Source organism: Triturus cristatus, chromosome 11, assembly GCF_964204655.1.
Source record: "Triturus cristatus chromosome 11, aTriCri1.1, whole genome shotgun sequence".
NCBI lineage: Eukaryota > Metazoa > Chordata > Amphibia > Caudata > Salamandridae > Triturus > Triturus cristatus.
In genome coordinates, this window is record NC_140594.1 from 573,353,749 (window position 1) to 573,375,614 (window position 21,866).

The 21,866-nt window shown below is 47.3% G+C and overlaps 1 protein-coding gene across 1 annotated transcript in view; it reads right to left on the reverse strand.

Annotated features, from left to right (window-relative positions):
- The window catches only part of LSM1 (LSM1 homolog, mRNA degradation associated), a 260,403-nt gene that overhangs the window by 89,770 nt on the left and 148,767 nt on the right, over window positions 1–21,866 (reverse strand). Inside the window, exon 3 of the mRNA XM_085633731.1 lies at window positions 15,806–15,921. Coding sequence (XP_085489857.1) covers window positions 15,806–15,921 — 116 coding nt within the window. The remainder of the gene's footprint in view (window positions 1–15,805; window positions 15,922–21,866) is intronic.

The window sequence follows — 21,866 nt, forward strand, 5'->3', positions numbered from 1 at the left end:
CCCCCCCCCCCGCATGGGGAAGCACCTTTGCCTCCATCTTTAGTATTGCTGGCCATATAGGATCCTCTGTAGTAAACTCTGGGGGGGGAAACTGACTTTGGCCTGGTTAGTAAGAGGTGGAGATTTCCAGAGATGTCGTTTTGGAGCCTCCACGATAACTGGAGCAGTAAAAGGAGTCTTGAGGTGAAGTTGTCTGGAGGGTTCCCGTGGCTTTCACCGTTTTGGTCCTTTTTAATTTTTTCTAGGGCCTCATTAACCGGTCTGCTCTTTGTCAAAAGGGGTATTTAAGAGGCTTTGCTTGACCTCTGGCTGAAAGCCTGAAATATGTGGCCAAGCATAGTGGCATAGTAGGATGCTAGTATGGATTCCTTGTGCCGCTGTGTCAACTGTATCAAGGGCACATCTGATAAGTGTTGGAGAGAAGTCTGCCCTCTGTGATAAGTTCCTGTACCCTTATTCTGAGCTCCTCCATCGCATCACAGTGAGCACACTCATATCTGGCTAGCAAACCCCGAGAGTTGGCAATGCGTCAATGGTTTGCTGATTGGGCAGGTACTCTTTCCTGCTGCTTCGATGTTTGGGAGTTTGCTCTTTTACGAGCACTGGTGACCACTAATGAGTACGGTTTGGCCTGCCCTCCGATAATAAAAAAAAAAATAGGGTTTGAGGGAGAGAGTTTATACTTTGTTGAACCTTGGTGTTATGACAAGGGCACTGACAGGGACTTTGAAGAGGTCGCCTGTGTGACGCATAATACCTTTCAACATAGGTAGGAAATGTGTACCCCTGTGTTGCTGTGAAGGTTCAAAAAGAAAATCCTCCTCTAGAGGTTCTTTGTGCAATTTAACCTCATGGAAAGCTGTGGCCCTGCCTTTTAATTCCTGGTATGTAGCAGAATCATTAGGAGATGAGGGGCATGCTGGATATAAATCAGTGGCAGTGTCCCCTGGAGGGTCTAGGTCTTATGCATTCCTGGGGTCATCTTGTGGTGGTGTACCAAAGGTGTCATTTCCCATATCTTGGCCACCTGTGCCATTTCTGGAGATCCCCGTGGTGATACGTCTTGGAGATACTTGGACTGTGATGGAGAAGGCGAGTCGGCCCTCACCACGAGTGAAGCGGTTCATAGTGCTTTGTTTAGAGGCAGAGCTGTGGGGCCTATCTTTAGTCATGATGCAAGGGACACCAGGGGCCCCAGGCCCAGTTGCTGCATAAGGAGGGAGGACTAGGCCCGTGAACTCAGCGGTCACACCATGACTGACCGAGACAGGGACAATGCACGCCGTCCGAGGGGGCCAGGGGCTCCTGTAGTGTGGCAGTAGTATCTGTTTAACAGGCCATAGGAGGTGCAACCAGCCACTCAGCAAGTGGAGGGGATCGGGGGGGGCCTTCCCAAGGCCACAAGCCGCACCAGGACCTAGCCTGGCCGCTTCCAGGGGTACACCACACCTCAACTACAGTATTGTGTGGACTGAAACAGCTTCCTCTCATCCACAAGTAGGCTGCCCGCATGTTCAGGGCCAGCAAGCAGGAAGGTCGCAAACCTAATCTGTCCCTTTGCGCCGAGACACTGAACTCAGGCAACCTCTCCATTGCTTCGAAGCACCGCCACCACCGCCAGGAGGCTTGAGTGACTCCCTTCCACATGCACCAGCTGGCTCAGCAGCCATTAAAACCGATGCGGCGCCGGCTGCTCCCAACACCGCACCCCCAATCAGGCCCAGACCACCAGCCGCCGCAGCAGAGTGGGCTCCGGGGCTTTACCGCAGCCCGAAGTAGCCACCTAAAACCAGACTGGCACTCCACCACTCCCGCTGCCGAGCCCGATGCGGCACAGCCAGCCGTGTGGCACTAGACTCCGCCACAACAGCCCCGGACCAAAAGTCGATGGACCTCCGGCAGTGCAGTCACCGCGGGTGCATGTGAGGCGATCAGAGTACCCAGCAACCAAGATGATGAATGGGGCTGCGGGAGCTCGCCCAGTGTGCGTCCGCCATGTTGGATCGCTTGGCAACGCTCCCAGCTTGGAAGCTTTTAGTTTGGTGCAGAGTTTGAGCTTTGGCGTCTAAGTTACGCTCGGAGCTGAAGATGTGGAAGGTTGGCTCGGTACAGATTGGCAGGTAGATGCGGAGGGTGTTTATGCCGAGGGTGTTGATGCTGAAGGCTTCGGCTGGTGTCTCGGAGCAGAGTTGGAAGGCGGGGCTTACAAGCCTGTCGTTCAGTGGCGACCATGGCCACGAGGCAATGGCAGTCCAAATACCTCTTTTTCTAGAAGATGTTTTTCATGGTGTTCCACCTAGGGCTGAGGGGCAGGGGGCAGAGTACTCCCTGCTTCAACCTCCGCTGTGGTGCTTTTGTTTTCGAAGTCCTGGTTATGTTCGGATTCCGAGCGGTCTTCAACAGAGAATGCTTTCTCCTCAGCTATGGAAGTTGATGGGCGTTCTCCAATGTCTTTGTGGACGAAGAGGTCGGGAGTGTTGTTGGTGGCCCTCAGCTGCAGTTTGAACCAGCATGCTAGTCGATCCCGGAGAGTCTTTTTGGAGCGGAAGCTCAACAGACTTCGCAATCTGCTTCCCTGTGTTCTGGTGACACAAACAGATTACAGACCTGATGGTAGTCTGTACATGGGTATTTTGCGTGGCAGAAGGGACAAAAATGCAAAGGCATCCATTCCATCAGCAGGAGGGCCATTGTGAAGTACCTGGTGGAGATTATTTGAGGCCCTAGAGGGGCCACAGTAGAGGCGCGTGGATCCAGGGGGCGATTGTCCTTCGATACGTAGAGCAGTAACCTGGTCAAAACCAATACCGCGTGGGTTAGAGTGGATTGGGAACCGAAAAGCGATCCGTAAGGTCACGACCCAGAGCGCAAGCACACACGTCGGAACCAGACGCCAGAGAGAAAACAATCAAACAAAGGAGTCGGTGCCCATGTGCATTATCACCAAGAGGAGTCTCCACTCGATCTTGTGACTCAAAAGACTTCTTCAAAGAAAAACAACTTGCACACATCTGAATCCAACACTAGATGGCAGGAGCATGCAAAGAATGTGTATCTCAGCTACACATGCCTCAAACTGTCTTCTTCGATAAGGAGCAACTCCTCATCTCTATTTGAGGGGGTAGGAAAGTAAGAAGGCAATGAGCTTGATGTTGGTCATAGAAATTGGGCCTGGCAGAGAGCTGAATTGTAGTGGTAAAAGACTGAAATCATGTTGCGAGTCTCTTGTTGAAGGCTGCCCTTTCGATCGTCAATCTACCAGATGTGATTGCAAGTGGAGAGTATGCGTGATTTATGGGCCAAGAGCTGATCCACCTTATCCCCGTTCATAGCAATTTTGGTTGATGTATTGCAGCTTTTTAGCTGCTTCAGTTATCAAAATGTGCTAGAGTTCGCCCTTAAGTTGTCACAAATCCAGCAGGGTCACAAGTGATACCCCCTCTCTGTCTCTCACCTCAGCTTATTGCATCTGTGTTTCCAGTTTAGGCTTGCAGAGTTTGGCTGCTCGTTCAAATGTTGCTGTACAGGAGCGAAGCCCTCCTCTGAAGATCACTTTCGCAGCACCTACAGAGTTGCACAGGACACCTTGATGGTGTAATTGTCAGTGAAGTAATGTTAGATTACATCTTTAATGCGGTTTCAGAAGGCTTGGTCTCAGAGCGTGACTTCACGGATGACCCATGGCCTTAGAAATGGTCTCTATGGGAAAACGGGGCCTGTTGACAGCCACATCGGGCGTGATTAGACATCTTAGTGTCCTCAAGTCTGGCGAGCAGGGACTGGGAGACCAAGAAATAATCAAGTCATGAGTGCATAGTCTGAACGTTAGAATAAAACGTGTAGTCTTGTTCCAGAGGGTGTTGTGGCCGCCAGGCATCCTCTAGGGCCAGGTCGAATATCACCTGGGTTAAAGCAGTGGGTGTGTGAGGTTCACCCTGCCAGGGGTGAGAGCAATCAAGTCTTGGGTCTAGTGGGACATTGAAGTCCCCACATATCACATCACCCATTGCAAAGAGGGAGAGCCTCAGACAAAGTTCAGTGTAAAACTCCTCCTTGTCCCCATTGGGGACATATGTGGAAGTTATAGTCATCTGGGTAGAACCAAACATGCCATGTATCCCCACGTCGTCCCTCTCAATCTCTGTATGTGCGGTCTAGTTTGAAGGAGGGATCTGGTCCGAGAATAGCCACCGCCCGGGACTTACGAGTAGAAGTTGGGTGAAACTGTGTAGGGTACCAATAGGGGTGAAGGCGTTTTGTACAGATTCATTGGCGTATCCTGTAGTAGTGCCACGTCCACCTCTTTGTGGCGTAGCCAATTCTTCAATGCCCTGCACTTGAGCGGGGTATTCAAGTGTTGTACATTGAGGGAAAATGATGTGCAGAATGGTTATGGAAATGTATGTAGGTGATCCCTGCTCATGAGGGAGGCTTAGTGTACAGAGTGTGACCCCTCCAAGTAAGCCCGGAGCTTGGTGCACGTGTCAACAAAAACAAGTAAAATAACAGTAACAACAATTGGTGCAGGGATTCTGCAGAGTTCCAGAACTATGCTTGGCATCATAGAGCCTTGTTAGACAGGGACCGAATCATCCTACCACCCGAGTACCGACATATTGTGCCTCACGTGCCCTCCTACTCACTCACAGAGGAACAAGTGATTAGACACCCCAGAACACAACACTTTCGCTCTCACACTAGTACTTGTGCACAAAAAGATCTGATAGTGAGAAGACAAAAGTTTAAATTTAAACTTAAAATTGTAACTATCGTGCTCTAGTATGCAGTATACGTGCCACAATAAGTAAGAAGATGCCTAACACAAATACAGTCCGCATAGTAAATAGTCCAAAAATCATAAGGAGCTGTATTATACAACACAGGGTAGCCTAACCCCCTCCACTTCTACAGAAGAAAAGTGATTATATTCAGAAGATCTCGGGGTGCTGGCAGCAGACCCCATGCCTTAGAATGCAAAGATGAAAGTTCTACATCTCAGGTGCTGTCACGACCTCGTCCCTGGAAAGATCCCTCTCCAAGTGTGTTACCTATTCTGTGCATAGTTATATGACAAAGTACGTGTTCCCAAACAGATGCATTGATGTGTTTTTATTTAGGTGCTAATGCCTGATCAGAACAAAAAAAAAAGGGGGCATTGTTATTGGACCTTGTCTACCGTGTGCAGAATAAATCTCCAGAAAGAACAGAATGTGAACAGCAGTTTGTGTGTGAAAGTGCAGTGTGGCACAAATCAAAAAACGTCTGTATAATAACGTGTGCAAAGCAGAGTATAATCTGCAATGTGCTAATGCTAACATAAGGAAAACAACAATGGGCCTGCCCGGGACACATGACACCCTCCAATGATCAGGGTGGTAGCACCACAATGACGACAGGACTCCGGTGATAAGCAGAACCAAAGCATTCAGAATAGCTTGTAGTCCGTGCCACTTAGAGACTAGGCCTAATTGGAAGCAAACATTTGTAGTAAAAAAGCATCCAATTACAGCATATCGTCGGGACCCATGATATAGGATGCCAAGTGAAAAGACAAGGATTCCAGTATGAAACCCAAACCTTCCAAATTAGGAATGTCAGCCGTCCAGTTGAGCAAGTTAAAGGAGCAAACATGCTCCTCGTATCCAGTTGTCAACACCACCATGAAAGGACAACCTGTGTTGATGTCGATGAAAAGGAGATCCAGAAGACACTGCACAGTTCCACAGGGATCACCTCCGGGCAGCGCTTGTACGAATACCGCTGTGGAACCCATCCTGGCTTTCCCTGTGAGGCGTCCACTCCTGGGCACCCCCAAGGTGGAGGCCAGGCATCCTTAGCGTTGTGGGGGCCGTTGTGGAGATTAAGCAAGCTATTGCCCAGAGTTGCAGAGTGGGACTCCAAGATTGGAATAGGCACCGAGGCGAGAATTATCAGGTCCGTGGAATTTTTGAGCCCAAGACCCGCCGAGGCAGGGAATTGAACCCTGGTCCCGGGCTAGACCTCTGCATCAGGGTCTGCCGCTCTAATCATTGAGCCACAGTTGCTGGGTTGTATGCAATCTGCATACCCAAGAACAGTCCTGATTATGGGCCGCAAAGGGACCCATCAACAGTTCAAAATCTAGGGCAGCATAAGATGGGGTAGCCAGTCAGATGTCCAGGGCCCATTGCAAGAGGCACTGGATACAGTGGAACACAGGTTGCACACGTGAAGTAAACAGAGGAAGGTTAGACAAAATTCTGCATCAAAAGCGTCTAAGGGCACCCTTCCAAAAAGTTGTAGCGTTCTCTCACGATACAGTTGCAGCAACGCCTGTCCGGGAAGGACCACAAATGGAGCAGCCATTGCGGAATAGTAGGAACAACACAATGATGAAAAGATATAATGTATAACAGCTGGGATTACTCCAAAATTAGTTTGAAAAGATGTCACAAGGCCGGAGCCCACAAGTTAAAAAAAAAAAGTGTGCCAGGCTTGTGGTATCAGACGCATTAAATATCTGATGTATCACTTACCTGAAGTGTAGGGGGGAGATGTGTTTAACAATGACTAATTTCACTAGCTGGTCTCGCCACCTGCAATTCGAAGGGCTCTTGTGCCGACGTGAGAGCCACTTCTTGTTGAAACAATAAAGTTTTGAGTCTGCTTCGCTTACGGAAATCAGTTTTTAGAGTTGGAATGGAAGGCTACAACGAACTATCTACACTCCCATGTGGAGGGGGCAACAGGATGCTGTTGCTACAAGTAACGAACTGGGTAACAGACAAAACATACGGGATTCCCGTCCGCAGACCGCACCAGTCCTGTTTATTAAGGAAGAGATAACTGCCATTTGAAAGCAGTGTGAGTGGGAATAATTGAGGGGAACAGGAGACCCTTTCAAATAAGCAGCTTGGTGGCAGACACAAACACCATTAATTTTTACTGGTTGGCACACAAAGGAATGACCGGCAGTGGAGTCGCACCCTTCTCCTGTAAGAAAAACTTCTCTCCGGCAGTTGACAACGATAAGTAAAGGGCAGGCGCCATAACTCATGTATGTAGCTGCTCCCAAGGGGTTCATATCTACCTATGGGAAAGTGTTTCATGCAGGCAGTGAACTGAAACTTCGTGATGGCCAACGAGATAACCCTGTGTACTAACCATACCGCAGAATGAGTTTCCGCTTCAGTGAAGGGAGGTTGTTCAAGTTTCTCTATATGTAGCATGGTTTAACTAGCGTCTTTCATAGCCATTGATTGTTGGATAGGTGTAAAATTAAATGGTAAGAACAATGCGCTACATTTTAGATAATGCCAAGGAATGCATCCATTCTTAAGGGTTTGCAGTGTCCAGCCAAATTGCATAACTGATCTAAGTTGATTCTGACCATGATACAGGGTACACACTTCAGTTTGTACAATATCAATTACAGATAACAATGTTATCTAAAGTATAAATACTAGAAGACCATGTATTAATACTGTTGTCGACCACAGCAAGCATTTGATCTAAATTACAAGCACTTGATCTAAATTATCTTGATCAATTTAGGGTAAACGTACTGAAGTTTCCAGTTGCGTCAATTTCCAAAGTTCGTTATATGCTGCAAAAACAAATGTTATCGAATAAGGGAATATTGGTCCCAAAAGGAAATCGGAGAAAGATGTTTCACAGCAGACAATGTGGAATGTTCGAACTATTGCTGACATAATTTACCTACGGAATAAGTAGCAACAGTGTTGGGATGCGGTGTTTTGGATAACGTGGATCAGGTGTATTTAATTTGAACCCAGAAGTAGTGTCCACGAAATGAGAATGACAAACATCCGTGCTCAAAGGCCATAATGACCACCCAATCTGAGCCATCATAGTGGAATTAAATGTACGGTTTCATATCATAATATTTAGTTGGTCTTCAGTATAATTTGTATAAGATTTCCAATTATCAAAGAGGGGCAAGGATGGAATAGTGGGAGTATTCAGTTCTTTTATCTTCGCCAACCTCAGACAAGTAGTCTGTTTTACTGTGTCATTAAGAAAGATAATGTGCATAGGATTCAGACATGCATTGAAGTCATAACCTGTAAAATAAGTGTACCTCATCTTTTGTGTATTGGAACTACCCTAAGATGGAGTTGGGCAATTTCACCATTGAGTAGAATTAAATTGAGGACGCTGTCCATTACCTCTATTCACAAAACAGTGTCCATAATGGTGATAACAGAATAAATCAGCATAGTTAGACTTTAAATATAAATCCTCAGTATCAGACAGTATAATATTCCAATTCGGAAAACACAGAATTTACAGCATCAACAACCCAAACATCCGATTGCAACCTGGGCACAATCACATCACCCACGGAGTCACGAGCTACATATGGTATCTGCAGGGTCTCCGTAGGACTGAATACATTAAATGGTACTCTATCCCATACAATTCTATCAGTGACTGGGACCTCAGATGTTAACAAGGGACGGTCTCTTCATTTTATGAGAGGAGAATGTGGGGCAAACACCCCGCTGATACGTTCTGCAGCAGGACGTCCGGGAGGTAGTGGCCATTAATCAAAAGGAAAAAAGTAACAAATCCAATGCACATGAACAAATATACCATGGAAAACACGATCCAGACATAGATCCAAGGTGGAAGCAAATAAGTGCGTTTTAACCAGGAGATAAAAACACAAATCTGCGCTGCTGATGGGGTTAAAATAGAAGACAATAAAGAACTGTCTGAAGAAAAATTATCTTGATCGATATAGTAAGCAGAGGAACTCAGCTTGAAGGATGCTGAGATTCTGGATGTATACCCAAGGCTTGCACTCCCAAAGAGGCCTCGAGCGGTGGATCAGAATAAACTAGTTCCATTGTGGAGGGTGAAGGTAAATCAGGTACCAGGTAAACTGAAGACTCAACATGCCCCCCCACCCCACCCTCCTGCAGCTGGGAAAAATCGGAAGTAACAGAGCTCGCAAGGCTGTAAAGGAATATCCACCCTGGGACACCCAGAGGCATACTATTGAGTATTAGCCAAATGGTGTAACTTGACCTGTTCAATGGAAACAAAGTGATTAACTTTGTATCCAGGGAGTTGAGGTAAAATAACAGTTCAGACATCCTGAAGACCAAGCACTGGAACACGGTAGGAGGGACAGAATTCTTTCTTGATCACCACCTTTTCACGAACAAATTCTCCAACTTTAGGAAGCCAGCCAGCAAGAAATAAGGATCAGAGGCACTGCATTAGAAGGCTGAGGCGAAGGCAAATGGGTTGTAGCCAGAGCGTCACAACACGTTTGTAGATCCTGTAAGACAACGCAGTGGTTATCCAAGTCAAAGGTTGCTGCAGCCGCCACAACATCTATACCATTAAGGTCTGAAACAAACATCTCTTGCCAAAGAGTATTTCATACGGGGTCTGCCCACCATGAGATCTAGGGAGATTATTAAGAGCACAATGAACCCCATAAAGAGGAGTTAACCAGCCACGACTTGTACCTAATACCCTTGCTGCTAAAGATTGCTTTAAGTCATGGTTCATCCACTCCACAACAGAATTGCCCGAGAGCCTATATGTAGACGAGAAATGTACCTGCACTCCCATTGACATAATCGAATCACGGTACGCCTTAGAGGCGAAAAGCCAGACCCTGGTCCGAATGGAAATTGCCACAGGCATAAGATCCGACAAAGACATGCAAATCTTTTATAACAGTACGAGTATCAGCAGAGCTCTGTAGCCAGACTCAGAGGAACCTAGTGCAAGAATCCACTGCAACCAAAATATATTTGAAAGCATTATCTGATATAAGAGCACCGCAATGATCCAGATAAATGCAGCCATACCGCGGATTAAAAATAAAAAGGTGTCCGAGGTGGTCGCGACACAGTAGTACTCTTAATTTGTTGGCAAATTTCACAGCACAAGACATATTGTAGAGTGTGCTGGTATAAATCACGCCACCAAGATAAATTGTGGCAATCACACAAGCATGTGCGGAATAAATGCCTTCGTGAGCGGCCACTATCCAAGATTGCCTACGGTCAAGGTTGGGAATCAGACGATCAACAACCCCAGGAATGGACACAAAAGGAACTCTCTCAGTAGTTAACTGATAATTATATTTAGAAGGAAATCCCTGAGGAAAGGGAGTGCCACCCTGAGTTGCGGCAATGGCCGCCAGAATGTCATCATCAATTTTAATCATAGAACGTGCAACTGCGGCTACTTTAGTTGTGGCTAGTGCTAATTTGGCTGCTTCACCAGCCATCGAATTCCCAACAGAGTGCGCTCCTGCACGTTGATGGCCCAATGTATGTAAATCATGTGTAAGTGGCAGGCGTTCTCTAAGAGCGGTCACTCAAACCCAAAGAGTCTTATACTTTATAGTGCTACCATTAGAACCCTGAAGATCATTTAGTTTCTAAAAAGATCTAATTGTCATTGAAGTACTGTACACAATAGAAAGAATCAAACAACAAGGGTGGACAATTTAGAATGTGCATACTCAAGAGCTAAAAGGAGAGTCCTCAATTCGGCCAGCTGGGCTGTGCAGTCACTAAGGGACTAGGTATGAACCAAGATAGAGTGTAAAACTCCATCTTTCATCAAGTCCACGACAATAGCGCAAGCTGCAGAGTAATCGGGTTTAGAATCAATGGCCAGTTGAGCAGAACCATCAGTGTAAGTGATACATTTGTACTGATCAAGAGGAAGAACCGAAGAATGCAAAGGGTGAACGTGTTCATACTTAAGGAGCTCTTGCAAGGAAGGATCAAAAACCAAACTGACATCAACGGACGTCAAAGACTAAGTCCATTGAATCCAACAAGGATGCAGTGCTCTATGAATTAGGAACACTAGCCTTTGTGACCGCCTCGAAGGCTGGCACAGGTGATACGACGAAAATGAGTTTACTTCGAGCAAGATGACTTTTTTTTAGAAAAGCCACCTGCACAGCAGTCAAGCTTCTTTCAACAGAAGAGAAACGCAGTTCCGCAGGAATATACAGGAGTGATTTATAAGCAATAGGGACAGTGTTGCCCGCATTGAAAGTCACATAGGTGAAGCCAATCGTGATGACCAAATTGGTAGTATTCAGCCTAGTCTGAAAGTATTGCGTCGCAAGCAAATCAAACAGTAAAGCACAAAACACTGCAGTGTGTTCCGGAAGTAAGGAGGAGGCAGAAAAGGATGGTTGTATCAAAGCATACAGAGGTTTGATACGCTAAGCACAGTCACTAATGTAAGTCATGTCGAAGTTCAGAAAACCAAGTAGAGACTGGAGTTTAAATGTTGTTGGAGGCCGCAATTGTGCACATTTTTCCCAAAAATGGGATGCTAAACCCCTACCTTCATTCGTCAATTCATAACCAAGAAAAGAAGTGCCAGAAACGCAATATGCTAGTTCACAAAATTGAACGTGTAGCCAAGAGCAGCGAACAGTGTGATGTGATCCACTCTCGCGAGATCGGATTTCATCCATCATCCGTCAGGTAAATGTAATCGACATAAGAAAAACTGTCAGGATCCATATGCAAAATGGATACAATACGTGCTGCAAAGAGCCCCTGGGCTATTCTTATACCGCATGGGTAGTTTCTGCGAACCGAGGGCAATGAACGCGGACCTGTCCTGGCTCTCAGGAGCCAGGTTATGACTGAAAAATCCATTAGAAATATCGAGTGCAGTTTAAAACTGTTTACGCATGAAATTGAGTAATGATGCACTCCGTGTTTTGCACTGCAAAAGTACGTGTATGATTGTTCAAACGTCTATATTCCAAAATTATGCGTTAAGAACAGTCAGGTTTCAAAACAGAAAAAAGGGGTAATTAATTGCAGAGGCAGAGTTCAATTACCCCCTGATATTCTAATTTAGTAAGAACCTCTTTGACGGATGCTTTAGCTTCACGTTTGATCAGATATGGAGGCTGTGGCCGAGGAGCAGAACGTATGGGAACAACATCCTTATCCCATCCAGCCTGGTTGTGGCATAAGGCAGGGGCTAAAGCAAGAGCCCATTTAGAAGCATAAGCAAAATTAGTCTCATAAGGGACGAATTGCTAAAAAGGATGAAATGATCATATCCTCGCCTCGAGGACACACAAGAATAAACAGGGGAGGCCAGTCGACCTCCTCCAGCAAAATATCATACGTTAAGTTGTCCAAAAAATGGCATTAATGGTGCGGTTAATGTCACCTTCAATTTGGATATCTATATGGTAAAGTCTATCCGGTGGAGCCACGCGGGTGTCCGCGGTTTCAACAGTAACAAAGGTGTCAGTTGCTTTCTCCTCTAGAAACTGGTGGAGTGTCTGGCACACCACAGTAATTTACGCCACGCTGATGAGGAGAGCCACTGCCCAACTCCTGTCCAGGAGGAGGGTTCTCACCGTCTGGGGCATATTTCGCTGTTAATGCAGCAACTTTCTGCTTCTGGAATGGGGCCCTATATGGAGTTGGTTCCTCTCTCAACTTTCACATCAAAAGAGCGCTGAAGGTCCAGCTTGGGTTGCACAGACTTCCCTGACTGCGACCCTGCTGCACTCCTCTGTCGTACTGTTGATCAGACGAATCCTGAAAAGACAAGAGAATAAGGATCAGGAACCTGAAACCTCTGAGTTTTAGAGCAATCCCGTAAATCATATCTATGTTCAGAAGCATCCGGTGGCGGTGACCCACCATGAGACCTGAGCTTCTGTTGCTGCTTAGATTTGTCCCATGTCTTTTTAGGAAAGACAGGATGACCCTCCTTTTCAGGAGAGGGCTTACCTTGAGATTGGGTAGATGGTCAAACCCCCAAGTTTTTGCGACCCAAGGATGCATAAACATCGGCAATTATAATCAGCAACTGACATTCCCGGACAAAGTCAGCCAATGTGGAAAGGCGTTGGCGTACACTCAGGGACGCTGCTTCACCTTTAACATTAGAAAGAATCACTTCGGAGACTACAGGAAAAATACCCATCAACTTCATCCCCATATCTAGGGCAGGACCTGCCCCATGTTCGTTCTGACCTGTTTGAGAACGCTTGGAAGAAAGCTCATGAGGGGGTGCCATAGCAAAGCATATACACTGAGGCAAACACGTCCCCCTGGTGTTGCAGTCGGCAAAGGGTGGTATCAGACCACAAGGCAAGCAAATGGTAAGGGTCCTATGCTTCTCCACAAGACCCATAAGAGGAAAAACAGCATCAAACTGGTCAATTTTCTGAGCAATCCAAAAGGGAAAGTCCTCGCGATTTTGAAGACGTTTGCCCAGGACCAAATGAATAATAACAGGGCTAACAACAAGACCTCCAACCCTGTGCAGGCTGCACCGGTGCCGCAGTACCCGGTGGAGTCGCGAGAAAAGCACAGGCATTAAATTGGATCAAGTGTCTATAAAGGAGAATAACCTGAGCATACAACAAACATACTTCCGCCACAGTGGCTTTCGCATATTGTGGGTATGGAGTAAAACCGGCCAACACAGGCCAGGTGGCCCATCAATCCTTAAGGGTTCCATACGAACAGTAGCAATAGGATGGGGGTAGGGTGACAATTAAACCAAATCTGGTGCTCCCAGGCCATAAGAGGAATTTCGATAACCGCACAGTTTCGGCTAAGCAACTTACAGTATTGCACTTGAAAAACTGCTACCCATCAGCCCCATGGTTCACATGCCTGTGGCAAGTTCTAGCCATGGAATCACTTTCCTACAGAACAGCTTACACAGAAGAGAAGTTAACCCGTCTTACGCCACCTAGACTTAAAGCTCTCCAGCTATTCGTCGGAGCCTCGCCTACTAGTCGCGATCATGGTCACCTCTCCCCCCAGCCCCCCAACAGATCCTACTCCTTGTACTTCAGGGACATGAGAATCTATAGGAGAAGTGTTTCTAACTCAGTATGATACGCTTCTTGTATTGTGCATGCTTTTTTGGTTCTTCTTTCCTCTTTCTGTTAAGCTGTTGAGGGGGGGGGGGGGTCTTCTAACAATGATGCACTGGTACTCCATCACTATACCTTTGCTCTCTGGCCGCCTTATTACTATAGGTGAAGTATGCATCTACTTTCATCAGCTGTGGTGGCTCCTGTTCACCTAATGTCCTGGGATAGTGTGGGCTTGCTGCGTTCAAGGCATCATGGCTTTTGCGGTCATCTTTTCACCACAAACCTTCAATAAAGAGATGTTTTGCAGAAAAACAATGAAGCTAGTGAGGGTTAGAAAAGCAACAGCGGAGTGGAAGGGGAGCAGGTGGGTGGTAGACAAAGGAGAATGAGCAATGGAGATGCACAAAATCGCATTTTAGGTCCCAGCAGCAACTGGCAGCTACTGGGTCCTCAGAAAAAGAGTTAAATAAAATTCTTGTAGTTGAAGCACCGCAGGGTGATGGGGAAGAAAGGGGGGGGGAAATTTGAGAGGGGGAAAGCAGCAAATGGGAAAGAGTAGGAAAACACATGCACTCCCCGTGGAGAGCTTAAGAAAAAACAAGCATTGGCTAAGCCAATGGGTCTATTGGTTTTGGCAATGTGTCTTAGCAGTGTTGTACACAAGTGTGGCTGTTCTTCAGCATGGCTAAAAGTTTGTTGAATGTAGTGTGGTGGATTGGATTGTGGTACAGTGTGGTGGATTGGATTGTGGTACAGTGTGGTGGATTGGATTGTGGTACAGTGTAGTGGGTAGATTGTGGTACAGTGTAGTGGGTAGATTGTGGTAGTGTAGTGGGTAGATTGCGATAGAGTGGGGTGGGTAGATTGGAGTAGTGTGCAGTGGGTTAGACTGGGGTAGATTGGACTTGAGTGGAGATGGCTGGGGTAAACTGAAGTAGGGTCGAATGGGTTAGATTTGGGTAGGGTGGATTTACATGGGGTAGATTTACATGGGGTAGATTGGGGTATTTGAGTGGGGTGGATTTGAGTGGAGTGGGGAAAACTGGAATGAAGTGGGGTAGATAGGGCAGGAGTGGAGTTGTGTAGCTTGGGATAGAATGTTGCAGAGTGGAGGGGCGCAGAGGGGAGTTGTGTAGACTGTTGTTGGAGTGGAGGGGCACAGAGTGGAATTGTGTAGATAAGACAAGATGACAAGATAAGAACAAGGTTTAAACACATTTAAAGAAAGCGAAAACCTGGAAGAATACAGTAAACCGGGTACGGCCCACAGGAGCGACGAACTCAAGCTAGACAGCCTAAAGCAAATAAAGCCAGCAAGCAGCTATGAGTTACAAACCACAAAGCCAATGGTAAGCAATGGACGTAATGTATTTCCAGGGAAGCTTTTAGAATGTCCACAAGAAGTCGTTAGCAACCCAGACAACTGTGCGGTTTGGTAGTCTTTGACCTTAAAAAGTGGTTTTCTTAATGTGAGCAGCGGACGGACAGACAAAGAGGTTAAGCTCTACAGAAGGGACAAACACAAAAAGAGGAAGGTAAGCCATAGAAAAAAGAAGAAAGCGAATGAGTGTGATAACACAGCCAATTAATGGCAGGGAATAGGCGGGCTCTAAGCCCACTGTACATTTTTAGTATTGCCTACAGATAGCTTTAAACTCAGACTTCAAAAACGTAACATTTAATAAGAACAAAGAGTAAAAAACTATTTCCTATAGGTAGAATGAGTAATTAAGTGCATATTATTTGGCAGGGCATTAGAACTGAAACAGTTTGTACACGTGCTCAAAATGTGGTTTCAATTGCCGCAATGTTTAAAGGGGGTGTCATGAAATTTGTTGCCCCTTGATCTGGATCTAAAAAAATAATATATAGGTCACTGACGGAAAACTGTTGGGAATGGGGAGGGGTAAAAGCAATTGTTCAACAGAAAGGCTGCGTACTTACTATTTCTCCTAGAAGAACCACGTTTTCTCCTCTTACAACAAATATGCCTCGGGGGATGTCACCATATTTCTTTCCAACGTGAATGCGCTCTACTGTCTGATGTAGCACCAGGTTTGCTGTAAGAAAGAGGAGCATTTAATACCCGTTAGTTTACGTGTCCAATTTCCCAAAAATGTATTTGCAAATCTGCACTTTGGAATGAAGAGGACCTTAAAACTGCCTGTAGACATTGACCTCTGTCATGCATTCCATGACTGGCTAGATCTGAATGTGTCGCTGCTCAAGGCAAGCTGGCTGTCAGTGAAAGCATTCCCTCCTCAACACAGATTGATCAAAAACACAGGGTCGCTGTGTTTTGAGCTGCACCAATTTTTACTACTGTTCCTTAATATGTTTCCTCTCCAGACACAAAAATAGCAATTAGATATTGGCAAACTTTTTATTTCAAGTAAGTAGTTTGCGTACACACCTATCGTTCCTCAATTTGTGTCCCTCTCTACCCAAGTAGTTACTACTATTGTGTGTCACTCAAACTATGATCACACCACATATCCTCCTACTCAATATACTATAAACAGTCTTTACCCCACCCATCCGACAACCGATGCAAGTGTTTCATCTGATATCCAACAGCACTTTCTAGATCTTCATCCAAAACCATTAGACACAACTTCAAATGTCTTTGGCAGCACCAGCTAGACAGAAGCCTATCTCCTGCATGAGTATAACATAGCACCTAAACCATGCCTGACAAACGTTGGCAATGTAACCGCACTGTCTTACACAACACCAATACACACTATACAACATAGCGGAAAAACTAGCACAAATGAACCATGCCCTCATGAAACAACCACCACTATCCAACAACTCACCCACAAATGCACATAACAATCTTAGCAACACTACACTGGCTGCAAACGTACTGGAAGAGAACACTAAATCTGTTTCTCCACTGCATCTGGCACACCCCTTTAAATTCTGAAGAACCGCTGAACGCATAATCAACCAAATTACCACACTAAACTAACCCTAATCTGCACCCCATTACTCACCGTCCAGATATCATGAAATCATTGAATAACCAATCGCACAACTGAACACAAAGACCTCACTATTTGGCCAATCACAGAGTAATAATAGGGAAGGCACGGGTATCTAGAAGATTAAGGAGGTGCAAAGATACAACAAGCATTTACAATGCAATGGTCTCGGCAATATTATAGGTAGAGCTATTGGTATTGCTCATTTTTTTATTATTTTTGTATCCCTAAATAAATGGCATTGTCATTTCTATTGGCATTAGCTTTTTTTTTTGCATATGTGATACCTATTGCATTAGCAGAGAGAGAGTGAGGTAGTGAGATACAGAGAGAGAGTGAGGTATTGAAATAGAGAGTGAGGTAGTGAGAGAGTGAGGTAGATAGAGAGTGAGGTAGTGAGATAGAGAGTGAGGTAGATAGAAAGTGAGGTAGTGTGATAGAGAGTGAGGTAGTGAGATAGAGAGAGTGAGGTAGTGAAAGAGTGAGGTAGTGAGGGAGGGGGATGTTGTGAGGTAGTGATATACAAGCATAGAGTGATGTTGTGATGTAGTGAGATAGAGAGAGGTAATGAAAGAGAGTGAAAGTCAGTTAGTGAGATAGAAAGAGTGAGGTAGTGAGAGAGAGAGTGAGGTAGTGAGAGAGAGAGTGAGATAGTGATGTTTTGAGAGAGAGAAGTTGTGAGATAGTGAGGTAGTGAGATAGAGTGGAGTAGTGAGGTAGAGAGAGTTATGTAGTGAGAGAGAGTGAGGTAGTGAAACAGGTAGTAGGGGATGTCCAGAAAGTAATAAAGAAACTTAGGTAGCACAACCATCTTGACCAAAGAGATCCTGTCAGCAATGGTCAGCGGCATGGCTATCCATCTTGTTATTGCGTCACAGAGCGTGTCCATGGCGCGCCCATAATTGTTGCGGATTAGCTCCTCCCGATCCACTGTGACATTCACGCCCAAGTACCGAACGGTAGCATCGCACCACTCCAATGGGAAGTCGACCACAAAGGGGGTGACGGCAGAAGTAAGCGGAAGAATGCGAGATTTCGACCAGTTAATCTGTATGCCAGAAAGTCCCCCAAATCGCACAAATTCTCGCAAGAGCGAGTTGAGGTTATGCTTCGGGTCCTTTACATATAGGGTGACATCATCCGCGTACAGCGAAATCAGGATGGGGCGCAACAGACATCTTGGAGCCTTCTCCTGATGGTATTGGCGCACTTTAGCCGCTAGTGGTTCCATCGCCAGGGCAAACAGCAGCGGCGATAATGGGCACCCCTGCCTAGTGCCCCGTGACAATGGTATTGCCCCAGACGTGTGTCCATTAATTTGCACCCGGGCCACTGGAGCATTATAGATCAGCTTGATCCAAGCTGAAAATCCTACCGGGAACCCAATGCAGCGAAGTACTGCGTGTAGATATTCCCACTCTACCGAGTCAAATGCCGTGGTGGCATCCAAAAAACATGGCCGCCAGCGGCAGTTGGGGGCCACCTATTGAATGATCGAAAAGAGGGTGCGAAGATTGTGGGACGTGGATCTCCCGGGAATAAAGCCCGCCTGATCTGGTAAAACTAGCCTATCCATCAGGAGGTTCAATCGATTAGCTATCATTTTTGTGCGAATTTTACTGTCCACGTTGATGAGGAACAGGCCGGTATGAGACACTTGTTAGCCGGCTTTCCTGGCTTCAAAATGGATATAATAAGGGCCTCTCTCAATGTGGGTGGCAGTGCCTGCGTCTCCAGAGCCTCTGCGTACACCTCCTGCAGGATGGGGGCGAGCAGATCCAAATATTGTTTATAGAAGTCGCTCGGAAGACCATCCGGCCCGGGCGCCTTCCCGGATCGCAACTGAAGGACCGCCTCCCTCAATTAATCATTCGAGAATAGCGCACATAGGAATTCCCTCTGATTGTCCTCCAGAAACCCCAGCGTAATGTCCCCAAAGAAATGTGGGAAGTCCGCCGTGTTAGTCCCTTTAGAGCTGTAGAGCTCCGCATAAAAGTCAGTAAAGGTCTGCAGTATCAGAGCACTATCTTTCTGGCAATTACCCTCTACGTCCTCTACCTCCAGTATGTAGTTAGCATATCTGGGCAGTCTGATGTCCCGTGCCAAAGCCTTCCCAGGCCTGCCTCCCTCCTCGTACCGTTGCACCTGGGCATACTTCCCTCTAAATTTCGCCTCTGTCAGCAGTTTCCGTGTAGTCTGTCAGTAGCTCCCTCATCTTGGCCCTTCCCACCCCATCATGCCGCCAGATATCTGCCTCCAGGTCTTTAAGTTCTCCCTCCAGCTGTAGGAGCAGTCGGCGAATATCCCTCAGTACCCCAAAGCTTTTGGCCATGCAGATCCCCCGTATGGTCACTTTAAACACCTCCCACAACGTGCCCACCCGTTCGACTGATCCCCTATTCCGTTCGAAGAAGTCAACTATAGCCTCCCCCAATTCCGTCTTAAATACCTCATCGAGTAGCGCCTCCGGAGCAAGTCTCCAGCACCTGGGACTGGCATTCAAGTTGGGGATGTCCAGAGTGAGGCACACCGGAGAATGGTCAGACAGTGTACGGGCTAGGTGATCAACAGCTCGCACCCCCGTGCAGATCCCCCTGGACCCAAGCCAGTAATCCAGCCTCGACCGGGACGCATATATTGTCGAGTGAAAGGTCCCCTCCCGTTTCTCTTAATGTCTGCATCTCCACAAATCAACTAATCCGCCGTCCTCTAGCAGTCCCTTTAATGTTCCCTGGCTGCGCGTATAGTGGTGGGGCAAATGTGAAGACCGATCTTTTGCAGGGTCACATACCGTATTAAAGTCTCCCGCCCATAGAATAGGAGTAGCTCCCACCTCCAGTATCTGTCCCCACAATGTGTTTAAGATGTCAGGGCTATCAATGTTGGGACCATAATAGCTAACAATGACCACCGAATGTGCGCCTAGGGTGCCACACATCATGCAATATCTGCCCTCTCCGTCCCCCCGCATTCCTCCACATCTAAAAGGGGTCCCTCTCTTGACCAGAATGGCCGTACCTCGCGCATATGTGGAGTAAGCTGAAAATATTCTATTGGAAGCCCATTTGCCGCCAAAGGTTGGGGGGCATCTAGGGTCAGTGTGTGTCTCCTGTAGCGCCGCTATGCTGTCATGTCGGTCAAGGTAAGAGAGGATCTGCCTCTTCTTCCTGGGATCTCGCAGCCCCCTTACGTTCCATGACAGAAGCTTCACCGCGTCCCGTCGGGTCCCCTCCATGTTACATAAGCAGTGTCAGGGGTGTACACTCGGAGCATGAGGCGTGCAGTGGAAGGTAGCCGTAGTCATGCAGTGCTGTGAGGTTCCAAAAGTGCATCGGAATCCAATCAAAGTATTCATCTCTCGTTCCCCCGTGAGGCTCTCCCGTAGTCATCACGCCCTCCTGTCCCTCCCACATCAGCGCCCCAAATGCGCCGGAATCCCAGAACCCTCCCCTCTCTCTCCCCAACAATAACATGATCAAATGACAAAGCAATAAATTCAAAACAACAAAAAAACCAGTCTAGATTCAAAGCTTCTTCAAGCTTGCTATCTGTAGGTATAGGGGACCGCCCTTAGTGGGACGCTGGTATGCCTCTTAAACCCTCTTGTCCCACCGGTCAGCGGAACTCCCCAAACCCTCCCCAATGGAACTGGGATGGAGGAGGGTCAGGGTGGAGGGTGCCCGACCCTTATTAGAAAGACCCCTTCAAGCCCAACCGGGTGAACACTGAGATCAGAGCTGTGAATATTGGAACAGTATGAGCCTCTCAGTGCAGGGGACCCTCCCAGTCAATGATTTAACACAGTTAAACCACGGGCCTAGGTACTCATCTGACTGACATTGCAGACACAGGACGGCTTCCCCTCCGGTGGCACCTGCGTGATGCAGTGCATGCGCCCTCTGCCAGCGAATCCGTTCATTATCGTCCTTGCCCCAGAGTGTTTCCAGGATCGCTCCACCCTTGTCGCCACTGTAGTGCGCAATCCATACCCAGTGGTCCTTGCCTTAGTCAACAACGGTTGTGGTTCATAATGTTCAGTCGTCTCCCGCAGGTGACTGTGATCCCGGCCGCACGACATTATTGGCGTGAGCTGGGGAGGATCGTCGAAGTGTCCGGAGGAACTCCTCCGCCTGCTGTGGAGTGGTGCAAATGATCGTACGGTCTCGATGACTTATCCGTAGTTTGGCTGGATATAACAGGGTGTACTCGATGTCCTCTTTGCGCAGCTTCTGCTTCACCTGGACATATTTCCGTCGCGCCTCCTGGACAGCCAGAGTAAAATCCGGGTAAATGGAGAACAGGTTTCCTTCATACTGCAGCTCCGGAAGGTCCCGTGCTCTGCGCAGAGCTACATCACGGTCCCGATAATTAAGCAGTCTTGCTACTATGGGTCTCGGCCATGCACTGGCCAGAGGCCGCGGACCAAGCGACCTGAGCGCCCGCTCGACTATCAGATGCGCCGAGAAGGAGTCCGCCCCCAGAGTGGAGGCAAGTAGCCGTTCCACATAGTCTTCCATGCAGTCCGTGGCTGTGGTCTCCGGAATTCCTATCAGGCGAATGTGGTTTCTTTGGCTGCGTGCTTCAAGGTCCTCGTTTTTGGCCGCAATCACCTTCAGCAGCTTGTCCATTTGTGTCATTTGCTTGGCCATGGTAGTGATGTTGTCCTCCGTGGCAGAGATCCTCTTTTCCGCCTCCTTGATCGGTTCGTCGTGTTTATCCACTTTCAACACTAAGAAATCGAGCCGGGTGTTCATGGTGTTCATTTTCCCTGAGAGGGCGTTTAAACTCTGCTGCATCGCTATGAGCATGGTCTTTAGCTCCTCACTAGGGGTAGCCTCCGGAGGATTCGCCTGCACCGGGGCGGGCTCGCCCGCATCCTCAGCAGTGGAGCGCGTGGCCGCTTTTTTCTGCTCAAAGGGCAGTTTTGACTGGCGTGCTTCAGTTTCCCCATGATGCTGTCCTCATAAATACCTGCTCAGCAGGGAGCCCCACAGCAACCGCAGCAGCGAAGCGCTTCC